At 39.6% G+C, this 24,480-nt stretch overlaps 2 protein-coding genes across 2 annotated transcripts; both read right to left on the reverse strand.

Moving 5' to 3' along the window:
- LOC127509878 (gastrula zinc finger protein XlCGF52.1-like) overlaps positions 1-24,480 on the reverse strand; it is a 298,674-nt gene that overhangs the window by 232,872 nt on the left and 41,322 nt on the right.
- Positions 3,911-13,439, reverse strand: LOC127509961 (H-2 class I histocompatibility antigen, Q10 alpha chain-like). 2 transcript variants are annotated; one of them, XM_051889379.1, is made up of 8 exons: positions 13,213-13,439; positions 7,596-7,868; positions 7,217-7,504; positions 6,850-7,134; positions 6,536-6,664; positions 6,097-6,153; positions 5,560-5,622; positions 3,911-5,237 (listed from the first exon to the last, which is right to left on the reverse strand). In XM_051889379.1, the coding sequence occupies exons 1-8, from the start codon at positions 13,277-13,279 to the stop codon at positions 5,224-5,226; spliced, it is 1,176 nt and encodes a 391-aa protein (XP_051745339.1). In that variant the 5' UTR covers positions 13,280-13,439; the 3' UTR covers positions 3,911-5,223. The 2 variants fall into 2 exon arrangements, with proteins under 2 accessions (XP_051745339.1, XP_051745338.1); XM_051889378.1 differs by having other exon boundaries at positions 3,911-5,622.

A 24,480-nucleotide genomic window follows, 5' to 3' on the forward strand; every position in this document is an offset into this window, starting at 1 on the left:
AACACACTGCAGGTCCATATAAAATCTTTCATACCCAATTCTTGAGCTTTTCGTGAGCTTCAATGTGGAGGGGCAAAATTACAGAGAGAGCGCCAAAATAAATAAATAAATAAAAACAAAATTCTTTTAATGTTGCCTTTAAAAGTCTAGTAACATCTTGAAAACGTTCAGGGAATTTCTTAATAAGAAAAATACTGAAGTAATAAACCGATTACACCTAATGATTTGACTTGATTTTTTAATAACCCCTTTGATTATTATATGTGATGCACTGACATATAGGTAAAATGCAGATTTTTTTTTTTTTTTTTTAACAATTATTACAACAAAATAGATTAAAAATGACACAAACTAACTCTGCGCTCATTTTTCAGTTGTTTCATGTGATAGTATTACACGTATCCTTATGTAATATGTATTGAAATAATACTGTTAAATAAATGTATTGTTTAGTAGAATTCACACAAAATAGGTCATAGGTCAACATAACTTTCCGTTTTGTTTCATTTTCCCTTTTGCAGTGTAACCACATGTCGTAACTTTGTTTTAAAAATTGGGCAGACCATGTGGGATTTTTACTGATATTTACATCGTTGATCGTTCCTTCCTTGTTAACGTCTATGGCAAAACTGACCAAGTACGCCGCTGCAGCCGAATTAACTAATACGCAAACAGAACTTCATCAAGTATCTGTAGAACAAGTGATGACGCAAAACTAAACCAATGTAAGGCATGCAGTCAAACCCTTAAAGGATTAGTTCACTACAGAATTAAAATGTCTTCATAATTACTCACCCCATGTCATCCAAGATATTTATGTTTTTCTTTCTTCAGTTGAAAGAAATTAAGGTTTTGGAGAAAAAATCCTGAAATGTTTTTTCTCAAATATAGTGGACTTCAGGACTTTAAAGGAATATGACTTGGCCTGAAAAAAATAATTTTTTTCACTTTAATCCATGTCTACTGCAGGGCATATTTTGAGTTTTTGCGCAAGAGCGCCCTCTGGCTTTCAGATGGAGAAGCATTTAGGCTACTGATCACAGAGCCGTAAAGCTGCGCATTAAATAATCACAGGCTTTGCCAAATCGCGTGCGATTTTAACGCGATAAATCGTGCAGCCCTAACAGGGGTCAAAGAATATACACTAACAAGAAGCGACACTCAATAGAATGTTCCATTGCAACACCGGCGCCCAGCAGCGGCCCTGCGTTTCCGCCATTTTGGGGTGAAAGCGAGTCGGCAGTCCACTAGTTTCTATTGCAATATCAGCTGCTTTGTTAAAAAACACCGTACATTAAAGCTGAAATCCAACCTGAATGATGACAACACAGAATAAAATACTATCACTAGTGATCATCATATCCTTTTAACAGTTTATTTTACAGACTTGTGTTTAAGTCTTCCACTTTTTTCACAAAACCTTTCCTGTTTAGAAACCCAGTCAGTTTGGGTTAAATTCTTTAAAAGATCCAGTATTATAAACACTGAATTAATACCAACATATGAAATTAAATTAAGGACATGCGTCAGAAAAATTGGGAATGTTGGACAATAGATATATGAATATAACAGCTTGATTTTGCAGTTTTGTCTAATGTCCGTTAAAGCAAAAGTGTCCAAAAGTGGGAATTAGCCTATGGGATAACGGATACAGCAATGCATCGTGTATTATAAGATCATTATTGGTGGATTCAAAATGGTCAATATTCATGTTCATGCATTTTAGTCATTTTTCATGTTAATCATTTATGGCTTATGATTTATCAATATTACTTTTGATTTCATATATTCATGTACCCCTACTCCATATATTAATCCTCATCATATTTTCAAGTATTTACTCTTTAATGTACTCCTTTATGGTTATTCTTCTTATCTATGCTTGCTATATTCAACTGTTCTTCAAAGTGTTCCAATGTATAAAAATTTGCATAAAACTATGTCTGTTTCCATTTCTTCAGACATGTGATAATGCAAGATCTGCAAAATTCCCTTAAGGGTGTCAAAACAACACCTTTTGTATCTATTTTCATCTATCTTTGACATTTGACCAGTCACTCTGACCTAGCCGTTACACCAACTATGACGTAATGGATAAATCTGTTTGACCTTTTCTTATTAGACCAAAACATAAGTTTGAGTGGGATGTAAGTTTTCCTATGCTTATGGTATAAAACGGACTGGGTCTTTGATAGTTGAGCTTTTTCTTTGCTTTTTCTTTGGTCTTTTTGCTTCTCGCATCTCTTCTGCATCTTCTACTTAGGGCTGCTTGTGCTTCTTCTCTCCTACCTCTCATTTCATTCTGCAAATGTCTTAATTTTGATCCTTCTTTCTTTATATTTTGATCTTCATCTTCATCTGTTAGATACAATACTCGGGATTTTATTATTAACTATTAATTACTTAATTAGTTTGTTTGTCTCTATAATTTTTAAGTAATAAATTTGTCATTCCTTACTCAAATTTGATCTCTGACATAATCATTGCTGGACTGCCTGGATCTCATTTTCTCAAGTTTTTGCATCAGTTATGTTTAGCGTGATCCATTAAAATGTACAATTTTTCAATTCAGACTATTACTCCACTAGGTCTGATATATGTTGTTCACTGCAAACATGATGATCTTAAATGTATTAATTATTAATTTACTGTTAATAAATGTGTACAGTTGCATAAAATGGAAATACTAAATAAAGTAGGCTAACTATGTTACCTCAGATGGATGAATGGTTGGATTCCACAACTGGTCAGATAAAACATATATAAGACAATACAACATTTACTGTAGGAGCCATACAATTTACTGGTGACTTAATTTAAAAAACTGTTCTATTGCTCTTCTGATTTGGCAGTGAAATTCGCCGATTTTGGGTGCGTAAGAAGTGAAGGATTCTATGATCCAGTTAGTATTAGTCATATTAGTCATGATATCATGGATCATGTCAGTTATTATTGCTCCATCTGCCATTTTTCGCTATTGTCCTTGCTTGCTTACCTGCATAAAGTCTGTTGGTTCGGCTGTGCTGATCCAGACGTTAATACTGGCTTGTCTAATGCCTTGAACATGGGCTGGCATATGCAAAAGTTGGGGGCGTACATATTAATGATCCCGACTGTTGCATCACAGTCGGTGTTATGTTGAGATTCGCTTGTTCTTCAGAGGTCTTTTGCACACATCAAATTTACATAAGCAGGAAACAATGGTGTTTGAGACTCACTGTATGTGATTTCCATGTACAGAACTCTAATTATTTAACTATGATGAGGTAAATTCAATTTTCAATTCTAGGGCACTTTCAAGAAGGCCTTTATTAACCCAGTGGAGCCATTATGGATTATATTTATGATGGTTTATACTCCAACATTATACAGATCTGGCTGAATGCATTTCAAAATGTTTTATGTTTATGTTCTTCAGCAGCTGGAAACCCATATCAGGCAAGAATGGGTCCAAATTCCAATAAACTCAGGAGATGCTACACCATGGTAAACATGCCCCCGTCCCAACTATTTTGAGACCTGTAGCAGGCATCAAATTTGAAATGAGCTCATTTTGTGTATAAAATTGTAAAATTTCTCAGTTTAAACAATTGTTATGTTATCTATGTTCTATTGTGAATAAAAAATTGGCTCATGTGATTTGAAAGTCTTTTAGTTTTCATTTTATTCAAATTTAAAAAAACGTCCCAACATTTCCGGAATTCGGGTTGTAGTTTGATTAACCCTCTATGGTACACAATATGATATCAAAGAGGAGAAAATTATTTGTGTTGGTTTTTTTTGCTTAAAATTGGACACTTTAACAATATTGATAAACATTTTCATTGTTATAATTTAATTTGTAAAAGTTTGTTGCCTCGAGGTAACATTGTACCACAATGTACAAACTGAAACATTTGACATTTCCATGTAGAAAAAAAGAAATATATTTATTGAAAACATCAATTTCTTTAACTAGACATTTGAACAAACAAATTTATCCAGTTTTTAATGTATTAAAAATTTCATAAAAAATAAAAAGTAACATTTTATATCCAGCTGTTGCTCTCAGGCAACATTGTACCATAGTGGAACACAAGTAATACTAAACCTTCATATCATCATGTTATCATAATATGATCACATCTTCATCCTCATCTCCATCTTCAATCTCACCCTCACTCTCTCCGTGACATATTGAACTCATATTCCTCATCACAGACCCCTCATCCTCATTATACTTTTATGAAAATGTGAAAATGTGCAGATATAGTATGTGAATTACTATTCTTATAAGTGCATTACAAAATCATGCAAATATATTTACAAATGGATTTACAAAATTTTCCCCTGTGGGTCATGTGATCACTTTTTTTGCACTTTCATTGATTAGCATTTGAGTTCATCTGCCCTTAGATTGGTTTGATAAATAGATTGGTGTCTTATTTTATTAAAAACAAACTAAAATAGACCATGTTGCCTGATGAGAATGAGTGACATTATTACAATAATATACTTTCATAATGGCAATTTCTTCCCCAAACCTCAGACCTTTCACAATCACATAATGTATTGTTTTTAAATTAACGTTGCAGGAACAGATCTTAAGAGTACTAGACACTAGCTACCAGAAAAAATCCCAGAACACTTAACTATAATACAAGGAACAGTACAAACTGTCAGTCAGTCATTACTCTGGAATAACACAATTCAGTGTAAACAGGACCCTGAATGACAAAAGAAAATTAGTTAACATGTAGTGCTGACAGACATGTGGAGCTTAAACATACAAAACGTATCTATATAACAGAGAGCCCAATACAAAACAGAATGGACCAGAGACAGAAAAAATAAAATTTAAGAGGAGAAAAATCATACCAGATCTGACAAACATAAACACACACATGGGTCACACTCAACCTGGAGCAGGACGGGGTTGGAAACATTAGTGTTAGCATCCGAACTGACAGCAGCATTGTCCTCACCCTGACGGTTATGCTCCAGCTCTGATTTACTTGAGGTTTTAGTGTTTCTTTGATCTAGACAACTAATTGACTAACTAAGCAACTAATCTAGCCTCTGGGCTCCTCTTTTGAAAAAATACAACTGAATGCAATTGTTCTGTTTTCAATTGTAGTGATATTCTTTAAGCCGCCATCTTGGATCCCCAATACTGATATTAGTATATTGACAAAGTGCCTATAACAGGGCTTGATCTGTTGCAGTATTGATTGTTCTGTAATACTAGAGCGGGAGTCCTGAAACACAGACATAAACAGTTATGTTACTTAATTCATGTTGTAAATTAGATGTTGCATATCAGATTTAGGCTTGAGTATTTGCATTACATGATACACCATTTCAAGTCAATGGACCCTTAGCAAAATTACTACCCACTTTCACATACGACAAGTTTCTGTGCACTTAAATAAGGATGCACCAAAATTAAAAAAGAGAAGATGCATTTACAAACGTTGACAAGCAGAAAAGCAGCATGTGTGTCAAACAAAGTTAAATTCTGATGAAGCTTTGCACGTTTTTGCTGTGTGTGTGATGAGATTCATAATGAGAAACAGTCACCACATTCGCTGACATGCTCCACTGAGCTTGCTGCACTGATGTCTGATGTTTCAGCAGATTGAACTGTTGGAGAAACAGTGAAATTTTCATTTACAGTGCTACATCTTCATTTATATAGCGCTTTTCACAATACATATTGTTTCAAAGCAGCTTCACAGTGATGATAGGAAAATTATTTGACATTTGGATTTACAGCAGCTCTAAGAAAAAAAAATTGTGAATTGGTAAGTTTCGTCAGGGCGCGAAGAAATAGAGCTGAGTATCAGTGAAAACTAACGCTATGATTCCTAATGATATCTCCCAAGGGTAGCATGTACAGAGTGAATATAAGTGTACTTACTGTTTGCCTGGAAAATAACAAACTAATTGCTTGAGAAAGCATTTAGTTGTTTGATTTAGTTAGAATTAGCTGAATAAATATCTAAAAAGGAGGCATGTTCAGAGCTAAATGAGTTGGTATCTGTTTGACTGTGTCCTTGAGTCACTTAAAAAAATCTGAATGTACTAAGACTGATTAGATATTGGGATCAATGGTACCTTCTTGAAGTGGAACTCCAGCATTCTCATCATCGTTAGGATTTGTGCATCTGAAAACTAAACAGCATGGCAGATAAAGTAATTTTTGATTATTCTTTGCACTCCAAATTGTTTGTAATGTACAAATACACTATCTAAAACAAGTCCATATTCTGATCTTATATTTGTCCAAGCTTATTATAGTCAAATATTATGAAATGCTAATGAGAAGGACACAACACTATAGAAATGCTCAGTGTGTCAGCAGGGTGACAATGAGTGGTTAATTTTGATATTTCTGTCATATCCTTCTCATGGGCATTTCATCTTTATGACTTTTCTGTGTCAGTTAAATCTCTATTTTGACCCATTTTACCTGTAGAATAGAAATTAGTATTCTTTTACAACACAAACCCAAACACAAGAATGTGTGGATCATCATTAATCAGTCACTACTCACCAATAATGTATTTCTTCACTAAGATGCAAAACACTAGAACAGCAAGTGCCAGAATAAACACACCTCCACCCACTCCTCCAATGAAACCTGCTCTGACAGAATCTGACAGGCACTCTGGACATTTTCCATCTAATCAATGCAAAATAAATAAATAATAATAATTGATTTTTAATTAATACATTGATTGATAATCAATTTAATTGATTAATTAAGTATATAAAACAAAACAGGGAATAAATGGAAGTTTACAATTCTTTATTTTTATTCCAACAGCCTGTGATCTTTCTGTCTCTGTGTGCAACTGCTTTAATTACCCCATTTGTTGATGATTGGTTCTTCAAAGGTACTGTGGGACAAAAAACAATCATATTCTGCTTCATCATCCTTCTTGATCTCCACACTCATCCTCATCTGGAAGGATCCATCATGGTTTGGTCGAACTATAGTGGATTCAGTCTCATTTTCAGGCAAAGGTATGCGATATTTCCTAATAGTCATCATCACATCTTTGGGGTAGAAGCCAGTGGCTAGACAGTTGAGTTTCAGCATGGTTTCATCTTTGATAGACTTTCTTGCAAAGAAATGAACATCTGGAGGTGCTGAAAACACAGGAATGAGTTCATCAATCAGTTTCATCAGCTGCTGATAATCATCGAATACAAATACTGCTCATTTACTCACAGCTGTTTCTGAGCTCCTCATCTGCATATTCTCTGTATTTGTTGAGCCCGTCCACACACTCTTTCTCCAGGTAGCGCTTGAAATACTGGTTTAGGGTTATTTGATTGTCCCATTTTGTCTTGGTTGGTACAGCTGCATCAACTGGAGCGACCCATTGAGACTCTTTAATATCGAAAGACAAGAAGTTTTCTCCATCATAACTGAACTCATAAATGCCTCTTGAAAACTTCATTTCGTCTTCCTGCTGCTCAGTTTCACAACCAGTTATCCACTGAAAAACATGGAGACCTGAAATAGACACAAAAAAAAAATGTTTGTGAGATGATATCAAAAATAAAATGATTGTATATATAGGTTAAACAGTATGACTGTTTCTCACCTGATTCACTTTGTTTCATGCGGTCCATCATAATATGGACGTTCACATTAAACCACTGTTCTTTACCCTTTCTCGACTGAGTGCTTTTTTCCCAGTAATCCTCCTGCAGTTTCTCTTTCATCCAGGGTTGTTTGGGAATCGTTCTCTTTTCTTTACTATTGTAATAGTCGATCTGTCTGTCATCCAGCAGACCCATAGCACTGAATTGATAGATGCTTGGCAGATCCACAGGTTTAGACAAGCCTGTGTAAATGTAATACAGCGAGTGTCCCTCTGAAATGAAGAGGGATAAAATATGCATGAAATAACTGTTCAATGATAAAATTGGAATGTTTCTGAAGGAGAGAGCAAATAAAACATCAAAACACTTAGAATACTCTCAAAACCTTTTTAATTACAATACAAATATATTATAATAGTAGGCCTCAGGGGTGTTGCTAAACCCTTTTTACTGGGGCACGAGCAATATTTTCCTGATAAATAATTTTCTGATGAGGTAGATTACAGTAGATAAGTCTGAAAATAGGCTTTCCTATACACTGAATGTTCCCTTTCAGTCCGTCACGGTCGACGTATGTCAGAAGTGAACCGACGAATTAGGATATCGCTAGAGAGCCCTATCACCTTCGAGTGTAAACTAAACGAGCCAATGGATATTGGCGTGCGTGATTAATAGCACCTGCTCCGTCCCGCAGCAGGGGTATAAGTATGGATGCAGATGCACGTGCACTTTGTCTTTGTCTTCTCTCATGAGAGCATGCCCACGTCAGCACGTCGTTCATCTTGCCTTTCTCATAAGGGCTTGAGCGCTCAGCGCGCCGTGTGCCGTTGAGCTGCCGGCTGACAGCGTGGCTTGTCATGGCAACCCAGTGCATTGTTCGTCGCTCTAGATGCACGGTCGTGTGCCTCAAATGATTTGGAGTCCCCTCACCTATTCCCCGATCTAGTTTCTTTTTCTGAATCAGAAAAGTGCTACTTTGGTGAGTAAGCCAGGGTGACCTGAGGATCACAGTGGGGCAATACCCACCAAGCAAATCTCTGTGGGGCCCTCACTCCTCTAGCGCATCCCAAACATGCTGTGACTGTGTTCGTGGGTGGTTTATGTTTAATAAGAACATGGCCACGTCGGCGCTCAGGTCACGTTCACTGTCCCACATGGCTGGTAGCTTCTGGTGGATTTCTGGTACTACTCATTGGGGACCTAGCGTTTCAGTCAGGACTCCAGCAGAGGATTAGATGTCAATTGCTACATTGGAAAGAGGGTTGTTGGGCTCTGGAAATGAAGATGAGGCTGAGCGTCCCACGGTTGTGATGTGCTCATGCTGAATCAGATTCAGAATTGACGACCATGCTTTCCCGGGTTCCTGGGGGCGTAGTGTGACGTGTACTCGCCTTGCCCCACCCCCTGTCTTTTAGCCCGGATGTGCATGAAAAACTTGGCAGTATGGAAGCCTTTTGGTGCCAAATATGGAACGCCAAAAGGGCCATAATCTGCAATAAATGTTTTTCCTCTCTCACTACCCTTGATGGTGGGGTTTAAGTGCTATGGGCACACCACCTCTGCCCTGCATGTGTCTTGGCCCCCGGCAAGTCTGTGGAAGGCCAAAGCACTCATTGCATGTGGGTAGTTCTGAGTCGGGGTTGAGCTACGCATGATGCAAGTCACAGCGCAGGCCCCTGGCCAGACGATGTCCACCATGGTGGTCCAGAAACACCCTTGGCTAGCCTTGCAGAGGTGTGAGATGTCGTCAAAGTGCGCTTTTTCAATGCCCTCATCTCACAAGCTGGCCTAAAACCCAGCCCGCTCAGTCCGCAGCCAAGCCAGGTGGAGCCAGCAAGAAGCGGTCCTGAAACAGGCGACCTGAAGCAGAGGTATCTTTGGTTCCATTCTGTTCCACCGCTGGCTCTCCGGAGTCCAGCGGCTACGAATTAGAACTGTTTCCCAATCCTCCAGGTCCCAAGAGATTGTGGCTGGTGTTGTGCGATGCTACGCCTCACCATCCTCAGCCTTCTCTCACCTCGCCAGCAGGTGGCAATGTGAATGTCGAGGCCGCCCCTTCTGTGCCGTCTCCCATACACCCTGTCATCTTTCAGAGTCCGACCCCACTTCGGGCCGCTATGCCATCCGACTCGGATCCCAAGTCGCATCCCAGGATGCCCCACACCGCTTCCCAGCCCGCCCCGCTGGCTCATCCATACTATCAGACTCAGTTATGCAATTCAGTTCGCCCGGCGGCCCCCGGTGTTCAGGGGTGTCCACTACACTCACGTGTCTGTGGACAATGTACCTGTTCTCCAGGCGGAGATTGCTGTCCTCCTGGCGAAGGACGCAATCGAGCCAGTCCCTCCAGCTGATATGAAATCAGGGTTTACAGACCCTACTTCATTGTACCCAAGAAAGGCGGTGGGTTATGGTCCCCAGGATTGGTTCGCAGCGATCAACCTGAAGGACGCATACTTTCATGTCTCGATTCTGTCTCGACACAGACCCTTCCTATAGTTTGCGTTCGAGGGGTCGGGCATATCAGTACAAAGTCCTACCCTTCGGGCTGGCCCTGTCGCCCCGCATTTTTACAAAGGTTGTGGAGGCGACCATTGTTCCCCTCAAGGAACAGGGTGTTCGCATTCTCAACTACCTCGACGACTGGCTCATTCTGGCCACCTCGCGTGAGCAGTTGTGTGAACACAGGGACATGGTATTAGCTCACCTCAGCCGGTTGGGTCTTCGGGTCAACTGGAACAAGAGCAAACTCGCCCCAGGGCAGAGAATCTCTTATCTCAATATGGAACTGGACTCAGTCAATGATCTCTTTGGTCTTCTGAGTGTTGAGTACCAGGTTATTAGCAGCACACCACCCAATCATGCGCTGGACCTCAGCCCTATAGGCCGTCTCGTCATTTCCTCTGATCAGGCCAACCACCGTAGTATCATCAGCAAATTTGATAATGGTGTTTGAATCAGTTTGAATGCAGCGACAAAATCATGAGTGAAGAGAGAATATAAAAGAGAACTCAACACACAGCCTTGTGGCAAACCAGTGTGCATGATGAGAGTGGAAGACAAGAGGTTGTCGAGCATAACCCTTTAAAGGAACACTACACTTTTTTTGAAAATAGGCTCATTTCCAACTCCCCTAGAGTTAAACAGCTGAGTTTTACCGTTTTCAAATCCACTCAGCCGATCTCCGGGTCTGGCGGTACCACTTTTAGCATAGCTTAGCATAGTTCATTGAATCTGATTAGACCGTTAGCATCTCGCTCAAAAATGACCAAAGAGTTTCAATATTTTTCCTATTTAAAACTTGACTCTTCTGCAGTTACATTATGTACTAAGACCGACGGAAAATGAAAAGTTGCGATTTTCTAGGCCGATATGGCTAGGAACTATACTCTCATTCTGGCGTAATAATCAAGGAACTTTGCTGCCGTACCATGGGTGCAGCAGGCGCAATGATATTACGCAGCGCCTGTGACCCCCTGCTTGCACAGGGAGTGTGTGCATTGCAACCATGGAGACATTTGTGTGAGACGCTGCGTAGTATCATTTTAGACCTGAAGAGTTATTTTTTTCTGAGCGACATACACAAACGTAAAGACTCATAACTCCAAAACTCTAGCAAGGAGAGTCAAAAGGTAGGTATCATTTGATAGAACACTTTTTACATTTTTAGAAAATATAAATTACATTACATTTGGACATTTTCATGCTGAGAAACAGCTGATAAAAAAAACAAAAAATATATATATATTTTTTTATTTGACATGGAATAACTCAGAAAGGCAATAAGTTCGGAGAAAAATTATTTTTTGGTGATGCTCTCCTACATGTGAGCTGCATCTGGTTCAAATTTTGTGGTGATAGCATAAAGTATAGTTGAATAAATTGTTATTAATTTTTTCGCAGCCAGATGGCACCCACGGGTGGTAAACTCCGGTTTAGAGGCACTTATCAGCACTCGTTAGGAGTTTTTCAAAATGGTTAGATGCTTTAAAAAAAGATAAGATTCTAAGCTTTAAGATGATATCTATTTTGTGTTTTTCCGCATTGGAAAACGAACATGGATGGGTCTGGGAACATTGGGTACACAGATGAGAGACATGTTTTTAGCCAAGTATGTTAAATAATTCCCTGAGTAATATCTTGTGATCAACGCAATATGTTGTTTTGGGTTCATTTTAATCGTGAGAATCTGCTTTAAATAATGATGTGCCATTTTCTAAGATCTGTGCATTTTTCATGAAGTCATGAGCACATGAAATCTACATATTTGTATTCAATAAGCGGCTGTGTTGTATTTGTTGTAAACGCATATTACTCAGACTCATTAGAGTCTGAAAACAACGCAACAGAAGCATGTTGGAGGCTTGATCTGAACGTGTAAAGTCTTTGGTTTTATATGCAAAAAGAATTTTTGTGCTACCTATATGGGTTCAGTTTTTATTTGGCTCTTAAACAGAGACACGCAAATGGGAGCGTGGGTGCTCCATCCAGTTTTAAAGGGTTAACAGCCTGCCGTCTGTTAGTCAAAAAATCCAATGTCCAATTGCAAAGTGAAGTGCTGATCCCCAACTGGCTAAGCTAAGAGACCAGCATCAAAGGAATCACCGATTCGAACGCTGAACTGAAGTCAACAAACAGAATTCTTACGTAAGAATTGGGACTGTCCAGATGGGTCAGAGCAGAATGAAATGCATTGGAGATGGCGTCCTCCATTGACCTGTTTGTACGGTAGGCATACTGGTGAGAATCCAGTGCTGTGGGAAGACTGGCTCTCAAATGTGGTAAAACCAGTCTCTCAAAGCACTTAGCAATGATAGGGGTAAAGTGCTACTGGGTGAAAGTCATTCAAGGCTGATGCAGTAGAATGCTTTGGCACTGGTGTAAAAGTGGCGGCCTTAAATCAGGAAGTGACAACTTACTGAGCCAGGGATAGATTGAAAATATCAGTAAAGACACTGGCCAGCTGCTCTGCACAGACTCTGAGCACACGCCCAAGTATTCCATCCGGAATTAATTTAATATTTAAAAGTAACTTTCCCCAATACTGTCAATAAATGACACATTTTGACTGTCATGTGTGCAAAATGCCTGCTAATTACGCTGATTATTCCGATCGCTTACATTGGGCACTTTTGACACTTAAATTGTATTATTCTTACTGCTGACAAAGAATATGATGCATATGTTGTTGTGTTTTTCGAGGGTTAAAAGCATAATTTCTTGATTGCCGTTTGGTTTCTACCTGGATGTTCAGTCATATTTGCTAATTCTCGTTAATGTAGTTGTCCTGTTTTGATCCGTTTTTCTGGGAAATGTATTGATTTTTTTGACATGGCAAAAAAAAAAGAGCTTTTGGACTGGAAATCGTCCACGCCCCAGTAGGCCTATATAAAGCCAGGCCTGTAATTCTCTGATTACACATTAGTCAAAATCCTAAATCTGAAAGCAATCTTAACGGGATCAAACAAGATAGGCTACGTTATATATACTTTTATAATTCATACACAAAGTTTGTCATCAAATTTCAGTCTGTCGTTACAAAGTCTGCGCAGGTAGAGTAAACATGTTACTTTCACTTTCGTTCTCTGATGAACGCAGCAAAAGTTAATTATTTACCTGCTTGGAGTGAAGCCGACGTCCCACAAAAGAAGAAGAACACAGAGCAGAGCAAAGAGGTGGCCATAACTGAAAATCCATGTGGGATTTTTACTGATGTTTACATCGTTGATCGTTCTTTCCTTGTCAACGTCTAAACGCCAAAACTGCCCAACGCCGAATGAAGTTTTAACCAATAAGATAACAGAACTATGGCGTCATCCGTACCTGGGCAGGTGTTGCAAAACTAAACCAACCTAAACGGAGCCAAACCCTTAACATTACATAACCAAGGCAACAATGATGGACAATTCAGTGTTTAATGAATAAGTAGCATTTATATTTTCAATAAAAAAAATCTTCCACAGTTACAGTTTGTTTGATGTTGGTTTATTTACTGTCCTTAATATGTTCACAAATAAGACATAGGTAGTGTGTATTCATCAGATTGCTCAGTTTTCAAAGCAAAACATGTTCAATTATAAATTATAGGTCACAATTATAGATTATCAGACAGTCACAACTCTCAGCAACAAAACATTAGAAGCTGTACCATCCTTTGAAACACAGAGAGATACGGTATTTGTCAGATATTCATTAGCATTCAGCAAGTTTTGGCAAACAGCAGCAAAAACTTTCATTAGGTTCAATTAATTACTCAAATAAACAAAACAATATCCATAATCAGCTGTACCGTCATCAACACTCATAGTGTTTTTTTTGTGAAACAGTAGTCTCATAAAAAGGTAAAAGTACTATAAATGAAATCAGTAAAATTAGTCCAATGTACTAATAATTAGATCAGGCATGAATAACAGGCAGACATCCAATGATACCATAAATAATCGCTGCATACTTATACATAGTTTAACAAAACTGAATGAATAGAAAGCAAGAGTAAGATATTCAAGTGTAACATAATTGTTCAGTAATAGTCTGGAGGGTACGGAAAAAGAGCTCTCTTCAAATACAAATATTTTTCTTGGTCTCTAAATATAAATGAAAATATCCAGATTATGTAAGAGAGATGAAATAGTTCCGCTTTTTTCAATCAACCCCCTGAAATATAGTGTCAGGACTGATAGTGAAAAACACCACAAATCTTTGCTCCAGGGTTCGTATTGTTGTTGTAGTAGTGATAGTAGTGTAATACTAGAAGTCCTGGCAATAGAATAAAGATGCAAATGAAATAAACAGCGCTGTAAGTTTTTCAGGTGGGTCTAACAGTAGATTTCAGGTAAAAAATACAGAAATTGAATAGGAATCAAATGTAAATAAACACTAGATGGTCTTCATTGTATAAATTAAATACATATTAGTCCTTCAATTAAAGCTACAAAAGTTATTCAGTCAAGAGCAGTGAGTGATATTCTCTTCTTTTGAGTGAGTGATATTCAGATCTTTGCTGTCATTTTAAGGCTGAATGCATATATCCAATATACTGATGCATATGCATTCTTTTTCTCAACTGTTTACTTTTACGGAGTGGTGTGAGCCACACAAATGGCTGCCGCCACTCCTGAGCCCTTAGTCAAGATGGCTGCCAAGTCTCCACACTTATGCCTTTAGGCCTTTTAGTGGCGTATGAGGGGATGTCCTGGAGCCCAGAGATGGCTCCAGCCCCTGAGTCTGCTCCAGTGTCTGCCTCAGCCCGTGACCAGAGCCTAGAGGCGACTCTCTCCTTCGTCCCGAGGTGACTCCCTCCATCGTCCCAAAATGGATCTCACCCCTGAGCCAGCTCTAGCCCATGAGCACAAAATGCTTACATCTTTTAACATATTTTTTAAAAAAATATTTCAACTAAGGGTAAAGATCTCAATTTTCCTAGAATCACTACTATGGCAGATCATTGACTTTCCAAATGACCATCAAACCATGTGACAAAAGCAAGTCACTTTTATGTTGACTGTGGGCTTCTCTGGAGTTGTTGGAGACATTGATGAACTCATAACACATCATTGCTCCAACTGTAGAGGAGGAGGCATATATCAATAGAAAAAGATTCCACACCATCAATAACTCGTAAGAATTTTGCACAATGGAAAGCTATTTTATAAAATAAATGTAAATATTAAAACATGTCAGTGTCTTTTTAAGATGTTATTCTTTTTTTATTTTTTATAATAACATTAAATGATTGGTGTTGTGCTGATGTGGCTTCACCCTTGCAGGCTCACTATTGGCCAATTCAGAGGTTGAGGGCAGCCATTTTGAGTTTACATCATTGTAATCCTTAATTCACTTTTAAAGCGAAGGGATGCGTTTTTGTAAGAAAAATATCTTCTTCCGGTCGTCTGCTGGTAGCTCGTATATTTGAATTTATATTTGAGTTTTATACATGGATATTTTTCTTACAAAAACACATCCCTTCGCTTCAAAAGGCCTTTATTAACCCCCTGGAGCCGTATGGATTACTTTTTTTATGGATGGATACATTTTTTCTGTCTTCAGAATGTGGGTTACCATTCACAACCATTATAAACCTTGGAGGACTAAAGATAGTTTTAAATATATCTTGGATTGTGTTTGTCTGAAAAAAGATTGTCATATAAACCTAGGATGGCTTGAGGGTGAGTAAATCATGGGATAATTTTAATTTTTGGGTGAACTATCCCTTTAAGTCAAAGCTTAAGGCTATTCATAAGAGCATTTCTTAGAAGTTTTATAAATACGGGCCCTGGACTTTAGTCCGTTACTAACCTGACGCAGATTTGCGGTAAAAATGGATGCAATGTAATCTACTAGAGTCAATAATAAGTACTAAAAGTCATAATAAATCCAAATGTAACAAATTATTATTAGTCAGGTAAATGTGTCATGCCAATTACAAAGTCAATTCAAAGATGATCAATACAAAACATCAAATGCTCAGAAATCAAGTTCATTTATTTATAAAGCACATTTAAAAACAGAATTTGCATTAATCAAGGTCCCAGACTTGGGTAGTTTACACCTTTGGGGAAACAAGGGAACAATTTGCATGGAAGACCAATTGGCAGAGGACCCACACTCCACAGAAAGCAAAATATCTCTAAACTCTTAAAACCTTTATTACCTTTGGGTTCACCTCTGTGAGAACCTTTTACCAGTCGCACTGAGACATTTCAAATGATACCAAACATGTATATGGTGATCTTAGCGCAGGGAGAGAAGAGATGGGGGAAGAGGGGGCAAAGGGAAAGAAATGTAAATTATAGCCTTGTCCAAATACCCACACTTGCGGTCTTTGCACTTGACCACTTGTCTACTTACATGACGTATTTCCTGTATTTGGCTCAAGTGTTCAAGTGGGCGTGAAGACTGCAAGTGTGTGTAGAACTTTTGATTGCCTGATGGGACACACTTACAGTCTTGCAAATAATGCAAGCGTTTACAGCTTTTTTTATTATTATTATTATTTTTAGTACTTTGCATTTTAAAATACAGTTCTAAATGTCTGTTCAGTGGTCGCTATGAAACTAACATAAGACACTATTTTAAAATTGTGGCGCTTCTTTAAGTGATAAAAAGCAGTTGCAAATGTTGTACAAAATACACATAGCCCACTCATCTTTGCATCAGTAAAATGCACGATACTTTATATTTTACTACCAAATTATATGTAATATATAATTAATTTAACTTACAGTCCTATGTTTTCCTTGACATCTCGCGATTTCGGGGCATGTGAGTTCCCGAACATAATGCATGATGGGATACGCTAGCCTCGAATACCGCTCAGAAGCGGTATTCAAGATAGTGTGGGTTTAGTGTGCATTAAGGGCACTGCACTTGGGCATTTTTAAGACACTGGACAGTCTTGCGCACTTACTTCCTGTCGCATGCACGAGCTCTCAAGTGGCCAAGGCCGCAAGTGTGGGTATTTGGACAAGGCATAAGACAATATTGAGGTGATTGCGTCTCGGGTTGGGGATGCTAATTTTACAAGAGAGTTCAAATGTTAATTTCCTTTGTTTTCTCAGACAGTAGCCCTATCTTCCAGTTTCTTCAGTCTTATGTGTGCAGCTTCTTTCTGCTGTGGATCCTCTCATGTCTTTTCAGATTTTCTGACATTCTGAATCTCTTGTCACAGTATGAACACTTGTAAGGTTTTTCTCCAGTGTGGATCCTCTCATGTGCTTTCAGTGTTGATGACTCACTGAATCTCTTGTCACAGTGTGAACACTTGTATGGTTTTTCTCCAGTGTGGATCCTCTCATGTCTTTTCAGATGTTCTGACACACTGAATCTCTTGTTACAGTGTGAACACTTGTAAGGTTTTTCTCCAGTGTGGATCCTCTCATGTCTTTTCAGATGTTCTGACACACTGAATCTCTTGTCACAGTGTGAACACTTGTAAGGTTTTTCTCCAGTGTGGATCCTCTCATGTCTTTTCAGATGTGCTGAATGATTGAATCTCTTGTCACAGTATGAACACTTGTAAGGTTTTTCTCCAGTGTGAATCCTCTGGTGCCGTTTTAAACAGTTCACTGTAGTAAAAATCTTCTCACACTCAAAACACATGTACTCTCTCACACCAGTATGTATTTTCTGATGTGCTTGTAAATATGACAGCCGTGAAAAACTCTTTACACACACAGAACATGAATATGGCTTCTCCTTCATATGAACTGGCATGTGCGTCTTCAGGTTTGATAAGGTAAAAAATGTTTTGCCACACTGATCACACTTGAACAGCTTCTCTCCAGTGTGGATCCTCGTGTGAATCTCAAGACTACATTTGTATTGGAAGCTCTTTTCACATTGATCACACATGAACGGCCTCTCTCCGGTGTGGATCCTCATGTGTCTTTTAAGGTGTTCTGATTGCGTGAAACTCTTCCCACACTGATCACATGTGAACAGCTTCTCTCCGGTGTGGATCCTCATGTGAACACCAAGACTTCGTTTGGTTGATAAACTCTTTCCACACTGAGTGCAGGTGAAAGATTTCTTGGCTCTTCTTTTCTTTAAAAATGTCTTTTTAGTCTTTGAGCAACTACAATGTTTTTCTCCAGGTTTTACATGTTTCTCCTCCACTTCACTCAGTTCTTCACTCTCTTCGCTCTCTTCCATCAGGTCTGAAATGAAAGAAAAAAGAATTCATTTCATTTTCAGTACATCAAAATAATCCAAAGAGAGAAATATACATATATACATAACAAGTGAGCCCTGGCGTAATAGCATAAACTATAAAATACTATATAAAATACTATATAGATATAAAATACTTATAAATTAAAATAAAATGAACATTCATTAATTTATAACTATTTTATTTTATTTTAAGTAATGTTCCTGAAACTTTCTATGAATGAGGAAATTGATCTTCAATTATTATTTTAAAAACATTATAGACAAATCCCATGTTTCTGCAGTGAGAACTTAAATATATTTGATCAACGGCATGTAACGGTTACACGCCTAAACAAAAGGAGCTTAATTGAAATGTAGTTGAAATTTAGTTAATTTGGGTGCCAGGTAGAATTAGGTCTACCACTAAACATAAACATTTAAGCCAGGATAACGTCTCGGTTACGTATGTAACCTTAGCTCCCTGAATAGGGAACAAGATGCTGCGTAATCGCTATGGGAACGCCTGTGCGTGATGTCGTCGTGAAGCACGTATAAAATCTGTCCAATAGGGAGACGGAACATCATAGGCGGGTGATGTCACTGACCAGGAACTATAAAGCCTACCCGAAAACACACTCATTCAGCTTCTGAATACTGAAGCAAGGTGCTTACGGGCATGCCGGGAGTATGGCAAGGTGACCCAGCGTCTCGTTCCCTATTCAGGGAACTGAGGTTACATACGTAACCGAGACGTTCCCTTTCAAGGGAACTCGTGCTGCGTAATCGCTATGGGAACGACAATCCCAACGTCGCCATATGAGCAAGTGACCGTTCGTGTGAAGCCTGGGCACACAACTCACAGTAACACCTGCGCCCCTGGAGTGGAGCCGAAGTCTAACTCATAAAACCTCATGAATGTGTGCGTTGAGGACCAGCCTGCCGCATCACAAACATCTTGTAGGGACATACCCGAAATAAAAGCCTTGGAGGCAGCCATACTCCTCGTAAAGTGGGCTCTAACAGCCAATGGTGAAGGCTGCCCAGCCGACTCATAAGCCAGTGAGATGGCCTCGACCACCCACTTGCTCATTCTCTGCTTGGATGCAGGGTACCCTTTTCTAGGTGACCCGAAACACACAAAGAGTTGATCAGACTTTCTCCACATGGCACTCTGTGGACAAACGCATCCAGTGCTCTAACTGGGCACAGCAGATTAAGATTTTCCTGGTCCGACGTCATAAATGGAGAAGGACAGAAGGCCTGCAGTACAATAGGTCTCACAGTATTAGTGAGGACCTTAGGAATGTATCCCGGTCTGGGATGCAAGAAAGCCTTGACCATACCAGGCGCAAATTCGAGGCACGATGGAGATACCGACAGGGCTTGAATGTCTCCAATTCTCTTGAGAGACGTAATAGCAAGTAGAAACACACTCTTGAGTGTGAGAAACTTTTCTGGAACCTCTTTGATAGGCTCGAAGGGGGCCATAGAAAGGCCTTGTAATACAATGGCCAGATCCCAGGCCGGTACTCTCGTGCAAACTGCAGGTCTAAGCCTCAAAGTGCCACGGAGGAAACGAGTTATAACCGGGTATCTCCCCAAAGATACCCCACTTAAAGGAGCGTGGTAAGCAGCTAAGGCCGCCACGTACACCTTCAGTGTGGAGGGGGATAACCCTGTAGAAAATCTTTCCTGCAGGAATTCCAGCACCACACCAACAGGGCAGTTAACTGGATCCCACTGGTGATTTTCGCACCATGACGTAAATAATTTCCACTTCAGGGAATAAAGTTTCCTCGTGGAGGGAGCTCTGGATTGGAGAATGGTCTCAACAACCTCAGTTGAGAGACCAGAGCTTATGAGCTGGGCCCCCTCAGGAGGCCAAGCCCACAGCTTCCATAACTCCGGGCGGGGGATCGACCCGCTTGCCTGGGAGAGAAGGTCCTTCCTGATCGGAATCTCCATCGGAGAGCCGTCTAACAAGGACATCAGGTTCGAGAACCATACTCCGGCCGGCCAGAACGGGACTACTAATAACAGACGGGCCCCATCCCGAGGAACTCTCTCCAGAACTCCCAGGAGCAGCGCAATTGAGGGAAATGCGTACAGCGGCAGCCACGGCTGTACCATAGCATCCAGCCCAAGAGGTTCTGGGTTTGTCATTGAGAACCACAGTGGACAGTGAGTCGTCTCTTGAGACGCACACTTGGGCTTCGCCATAGTTCTCCCACAGGAGCTTCACCACCTCGGGGTGAAGTCTCCACTCCCCGGGCCTCGGCTCCTGCTCGACAGGATGTCTGCTCCCACATTGAGGTACCCAGGGATGTACACTGCCCTGATGGAGAGCAGTTTCCCTTGGAACCACAGGAGGATCTGATGAGCCAGTTTGTATAACGGGCGCAATCTCAGACCCCCCCTGGTGATTTATATATGAGACAACCGATGTGTTGTCTGATCGAACTAGCACATGATGGTCCCTGAGGTCTAGAAAGAAGTGTTTCAGAGCTAGAAACACCGCCAACATCTCCAGGCAGTTTATGTGCCAAGAGAGATGATGGTCCTGCCATAGACCTCGAGCCGAGCGACCACTCATGATCGCCCCCCAGCCCGTGAGGGATGCATCTGTCGTTAGCATGACGACTGAGAGCTCCCAACACAGGTCCCTGGGACAGAAACCAAGGTTGCTTCCATATAACTAGGGCATGAAGGCATTGCCACGTGACCCTGATCATATGAAAAAGATTCCCCCTGGGTGAGAACCCCTTGGTTTTGAGCCACCACTGCAGTGGTCTCATGTTCAGCAGGCCAAAAGGTATCACGTTGGACGCTGCCATAGAGCGGCCGATGGATTTGACTGTCTCCTTGATGGCATGGAGGGCTAAGGCAGCTGACTGACGTAACTCCTGGATCATATCCACACCCACTTCCTCACTCTCACCCAAGTCTTTTAGCAGGTCGGCTTGGCATCCCTGCAAGATGGACATAGTATGCAAGCACGCCACTGCCTGACCTGCAGCCGAGTACGCTTTGCCCACTAGCGCTGAGGTTGTTTTCAGGAGCTTAGTGGGCAATATCGGGGCTTTGAGGGACGATGCCGCCTGGGGAGAGAGATGGCTCACAAGCATCTCCTCCGCTTTTGGCATCGCCCCATAACCGTGTCTCCTCATACCGATAACATTACTGTATGTAGATGTTTGAGGGATGTAGACGGAAAGATACCGGTCTATTCAGCTTGGGAACAGCTCCTTGCTCGCGGGGGAATGAAGTGGCGAGTCTTCAGTTTCCCCCGTTGTCACACTAACAACATCCAGTTCCTCAGAACTGGACGCCATCAGAGTGACTGTGTCAACCGGAGCGGAAGAAACCGCAACACGTGCTTCCTGACTCTGAATTGACACACTGGATGCAGCAGGTGAGGGCCAAGATAGGGCTGGGCCCGTCTCTAACCCGGGCCAAAATACCGAGCTCGGAGCCCTCTCCTCGGACAGCACGCCAAATACGCATACTACTACTCATACTATTTACTATCTGATTATTTGTAAGTGTGAACTCATGAAATGATGGTATGACCAGACAACAATAAATAAGACGGACAAGATCACACGTAGCGCTTGCTGAAGACACATAAGCTGAATGAGTGTGTTTTCGGGTAGGCTTTATAGTTCCTGGTCAGTGACGTCACCCGCCTATGACGTTCCGTCTCCCTATTGGACAGATTTCATACGTGCTTCACTACGACATCACGCAGAGGCATTCCCATAGCGATTACGCAGCGCAAGTTCCCTTGAAAGGGAACTCTTCAGCCACTGATTACACAAATGTGAATTCATAAATTCAACTTGTTCACAAAAAAAGACAAAAAAAACCAAAACTTTTGTTTAAAGTGAGTTTTGAGTTAAAGTGTAATATTAATCTTTTCAATTGTGTTATGTAGCTTGATGCTAATTGTGGCTCAAATGCACCTGTCACGCCAGGAGCTATATTCTATTTCACAATCTATTTCACATAAGGTCCCAAGAATATGCTTTTTTCTTTGTTTGTTCGCTAGAAAGACTTAAAGGAACACTCCACTTTTTTTGAAAACAGGCTCATTTTCCAACTCCCCTAGAGTTAAACAGTTGAGTTTTACCGTTTTCGAATCCATTCAGCCGATCTCCGGGTCTGGCGGTACCACTTTTAGCATAGCTTAGCATAGTTCATTGAATCTGATTAGACCGTTAGCATCTCGCTCAAAAATGACCAAAGAGTTTCAATATTTTTTCCTATTTAAAACTTGACTCTTCTGTAGTTACATCGTGTACTAAGACTGACGGAAAATGAAAAGTTGCGATTTTCTAGGCCGATATGGCTAGGAACTATATTCTCATTCCGGCGTAATAATCAAGGAACTTTGCTATATATCGATTTCTCGATTTTAATCAGTTCTAATTTTTTATGAACTGATATCGATTTTTAAATCCCAAGAATTGATTAGTCTAGCGTTTTCAGTTGATGAATGAATAGAATATTGTAGCGCTCCTCCCAACCAATAAATGGCAATAATCTTTGTGTTTTGTTACTTTTGATATTAAACAAAATCTCATTTCAAATTCTGTCCATTTTTATTATGAAATTAAAAAAATAACCGTTTTGGCGCAGTTTAATGTGGCGTGACAGATCGCTGTAGCGCCTCAGTTCAAGAGAGGCGGCAACGCGAACCACGCGTGAACTGATCATATCCTCTGATTTAATACAGTTACAGCGCGAAATAAACCTGAATGAACACCCAAAGGTATGTTGTAAGATACAGTACAACTTAACAAAATCCGTATCCTGTCTTATGGAATAGCTCAATCAGTGTTTCAACAGCAAAAGACGTCAATAAGACAGCCTGTAAGCAATGTCACGTGACGTCACATTTACCTCAGAAAAAACAATATTCAGTGACCATTACTTGTTAATCAGCAATAAAACTGAACTCTAGAGGAGCATTTCGCTAAATATATGCACAATATTACACATTCATTATAATTTTTAATGTTCTTCAATATGTAATGCAAGCATGCTTGAATAAATCCATCAAGTTTTTATAATAACCACCATTTAAATAACGAATTGGAGTAGAAATATAATTACATAATTGTAAAGTTAGTATTTTAACTTTATTATTATAAAAACTTCCTTAACTTCAACTTTTGTATACAGATCAATTAATTTTAACCTTCAATAGTAATGTAGAACTGATTCACATACAGGCTATCTTTTACAGCATTAGTTGAGAGATTTTTTTTCCTTGAGCTGTTCCTTATATATCCAAAATAATCATTACTGAATCGAAAATGAATGAAAATCATATCAAATTGCAAGCTTGTGAATCAAAATCGAATGGAATTTTGAAATTTGTTAGAAGACTAGTTAGAAGGCTGCAAATATGTTTTTACAGGGCAATAACATAATGATTAGCATCTAAACAGCCTTGATAAAAACTCACATGGCATGGTCTTACAATATGCTTCATAAAATGCATAGTTATAAAGATATCATCCTCAGATTTGAAATGAAGCATGACCACACTTGTGGCTTTACTTGTGGTTATAAGATGTTGTACTTCATTCACATAATATTTATACATTTAAAAATATATTCTTAATATTTTTTTTATTTTTGTTTCTATGTTTGAGCTTATATATCTCCATATTAATAACAGTCTGAGTCTTGAACTGTAAACTCTCAAGTGTTGGCTTTAGTGTTGTCAAAAGCACCGGTACTTCGGAACCAAGTTGGTACTGAAATTTTGAAAATATGAGAATACTAGCATTTCTGTGGTACTGGGAGTACCGGGTATATTCGGTACCCACTAATAGGGCTGTGCCAGTATTTACATGAATATGACACGAGTGAAGCACAAATCTTTTTTTTTACAAAATAAATAATAGGTTAGCAATTAAATGTGACATCGCCATGGAAACATTTGGATTCATGCCACATGAGAGGTACGCGAGTTCATAAATTTAAGCTTTGTTGGTTTTGTATTCTGTTTTGCGAATCGCGATCTGGTCACCTGATTAGCAGTGAATTTAACAATATTCCATTAGTTATTCCACTGAACATGGAATCTCTTGTTTCTTTTCCCCCAAATCTTCACTCACGCAGGGGATTATAAATGTTTCTTCTTTTGGTTTGAAATAGGCCTATTATATTCACATTCTTTACTGTGGTAAAGTAGAAAAAAACACTGTAGGACAGAAACCTTTT

The sequence above is a fragment of the Ctenopharyngodon idella genome, chromosome 3 (assembly GCF_019924925.1).
Source record: "Ctenopharyngodon idella isolate HZGC_01 chromosome 3, HZGC01, whole genome shotgun sequence".
In the NCBI taxonomy this organism is placed as follows: domain Eukaryota; kingdom Metazoa; phylum Chordata; class Actinopteri; order Cypriniformes; family Xenocyprididae; genus Ctenopharyngodon; species Ctenopharyngodon idella.

Bases quoted from the DNA above. Each gene is read 5' to 3' on its own strand.
- LOC127509961 (XM_051889378.1), bottom strand. From the start codon at position 13,279: ATGGCCACCTCTTTGCTCTGCTCTGTGTTCTTCTTCTTTTGTGGGACG. The intron at 7,869-13,212 runs GTAAATAATTAA...TCTTCATTTCAG, and splicing joins GTCGGCTTCACTCCAAGCAG to AGGGACACTCGCTGTATTAC. The intron at 7,505-7,595 runs GTGAGAAACAGT...TGTCTATTTCAG, and splicing joins CATGAAACAAAGTGAATCAG to GTCTCCATGTTTTTCAGTGG.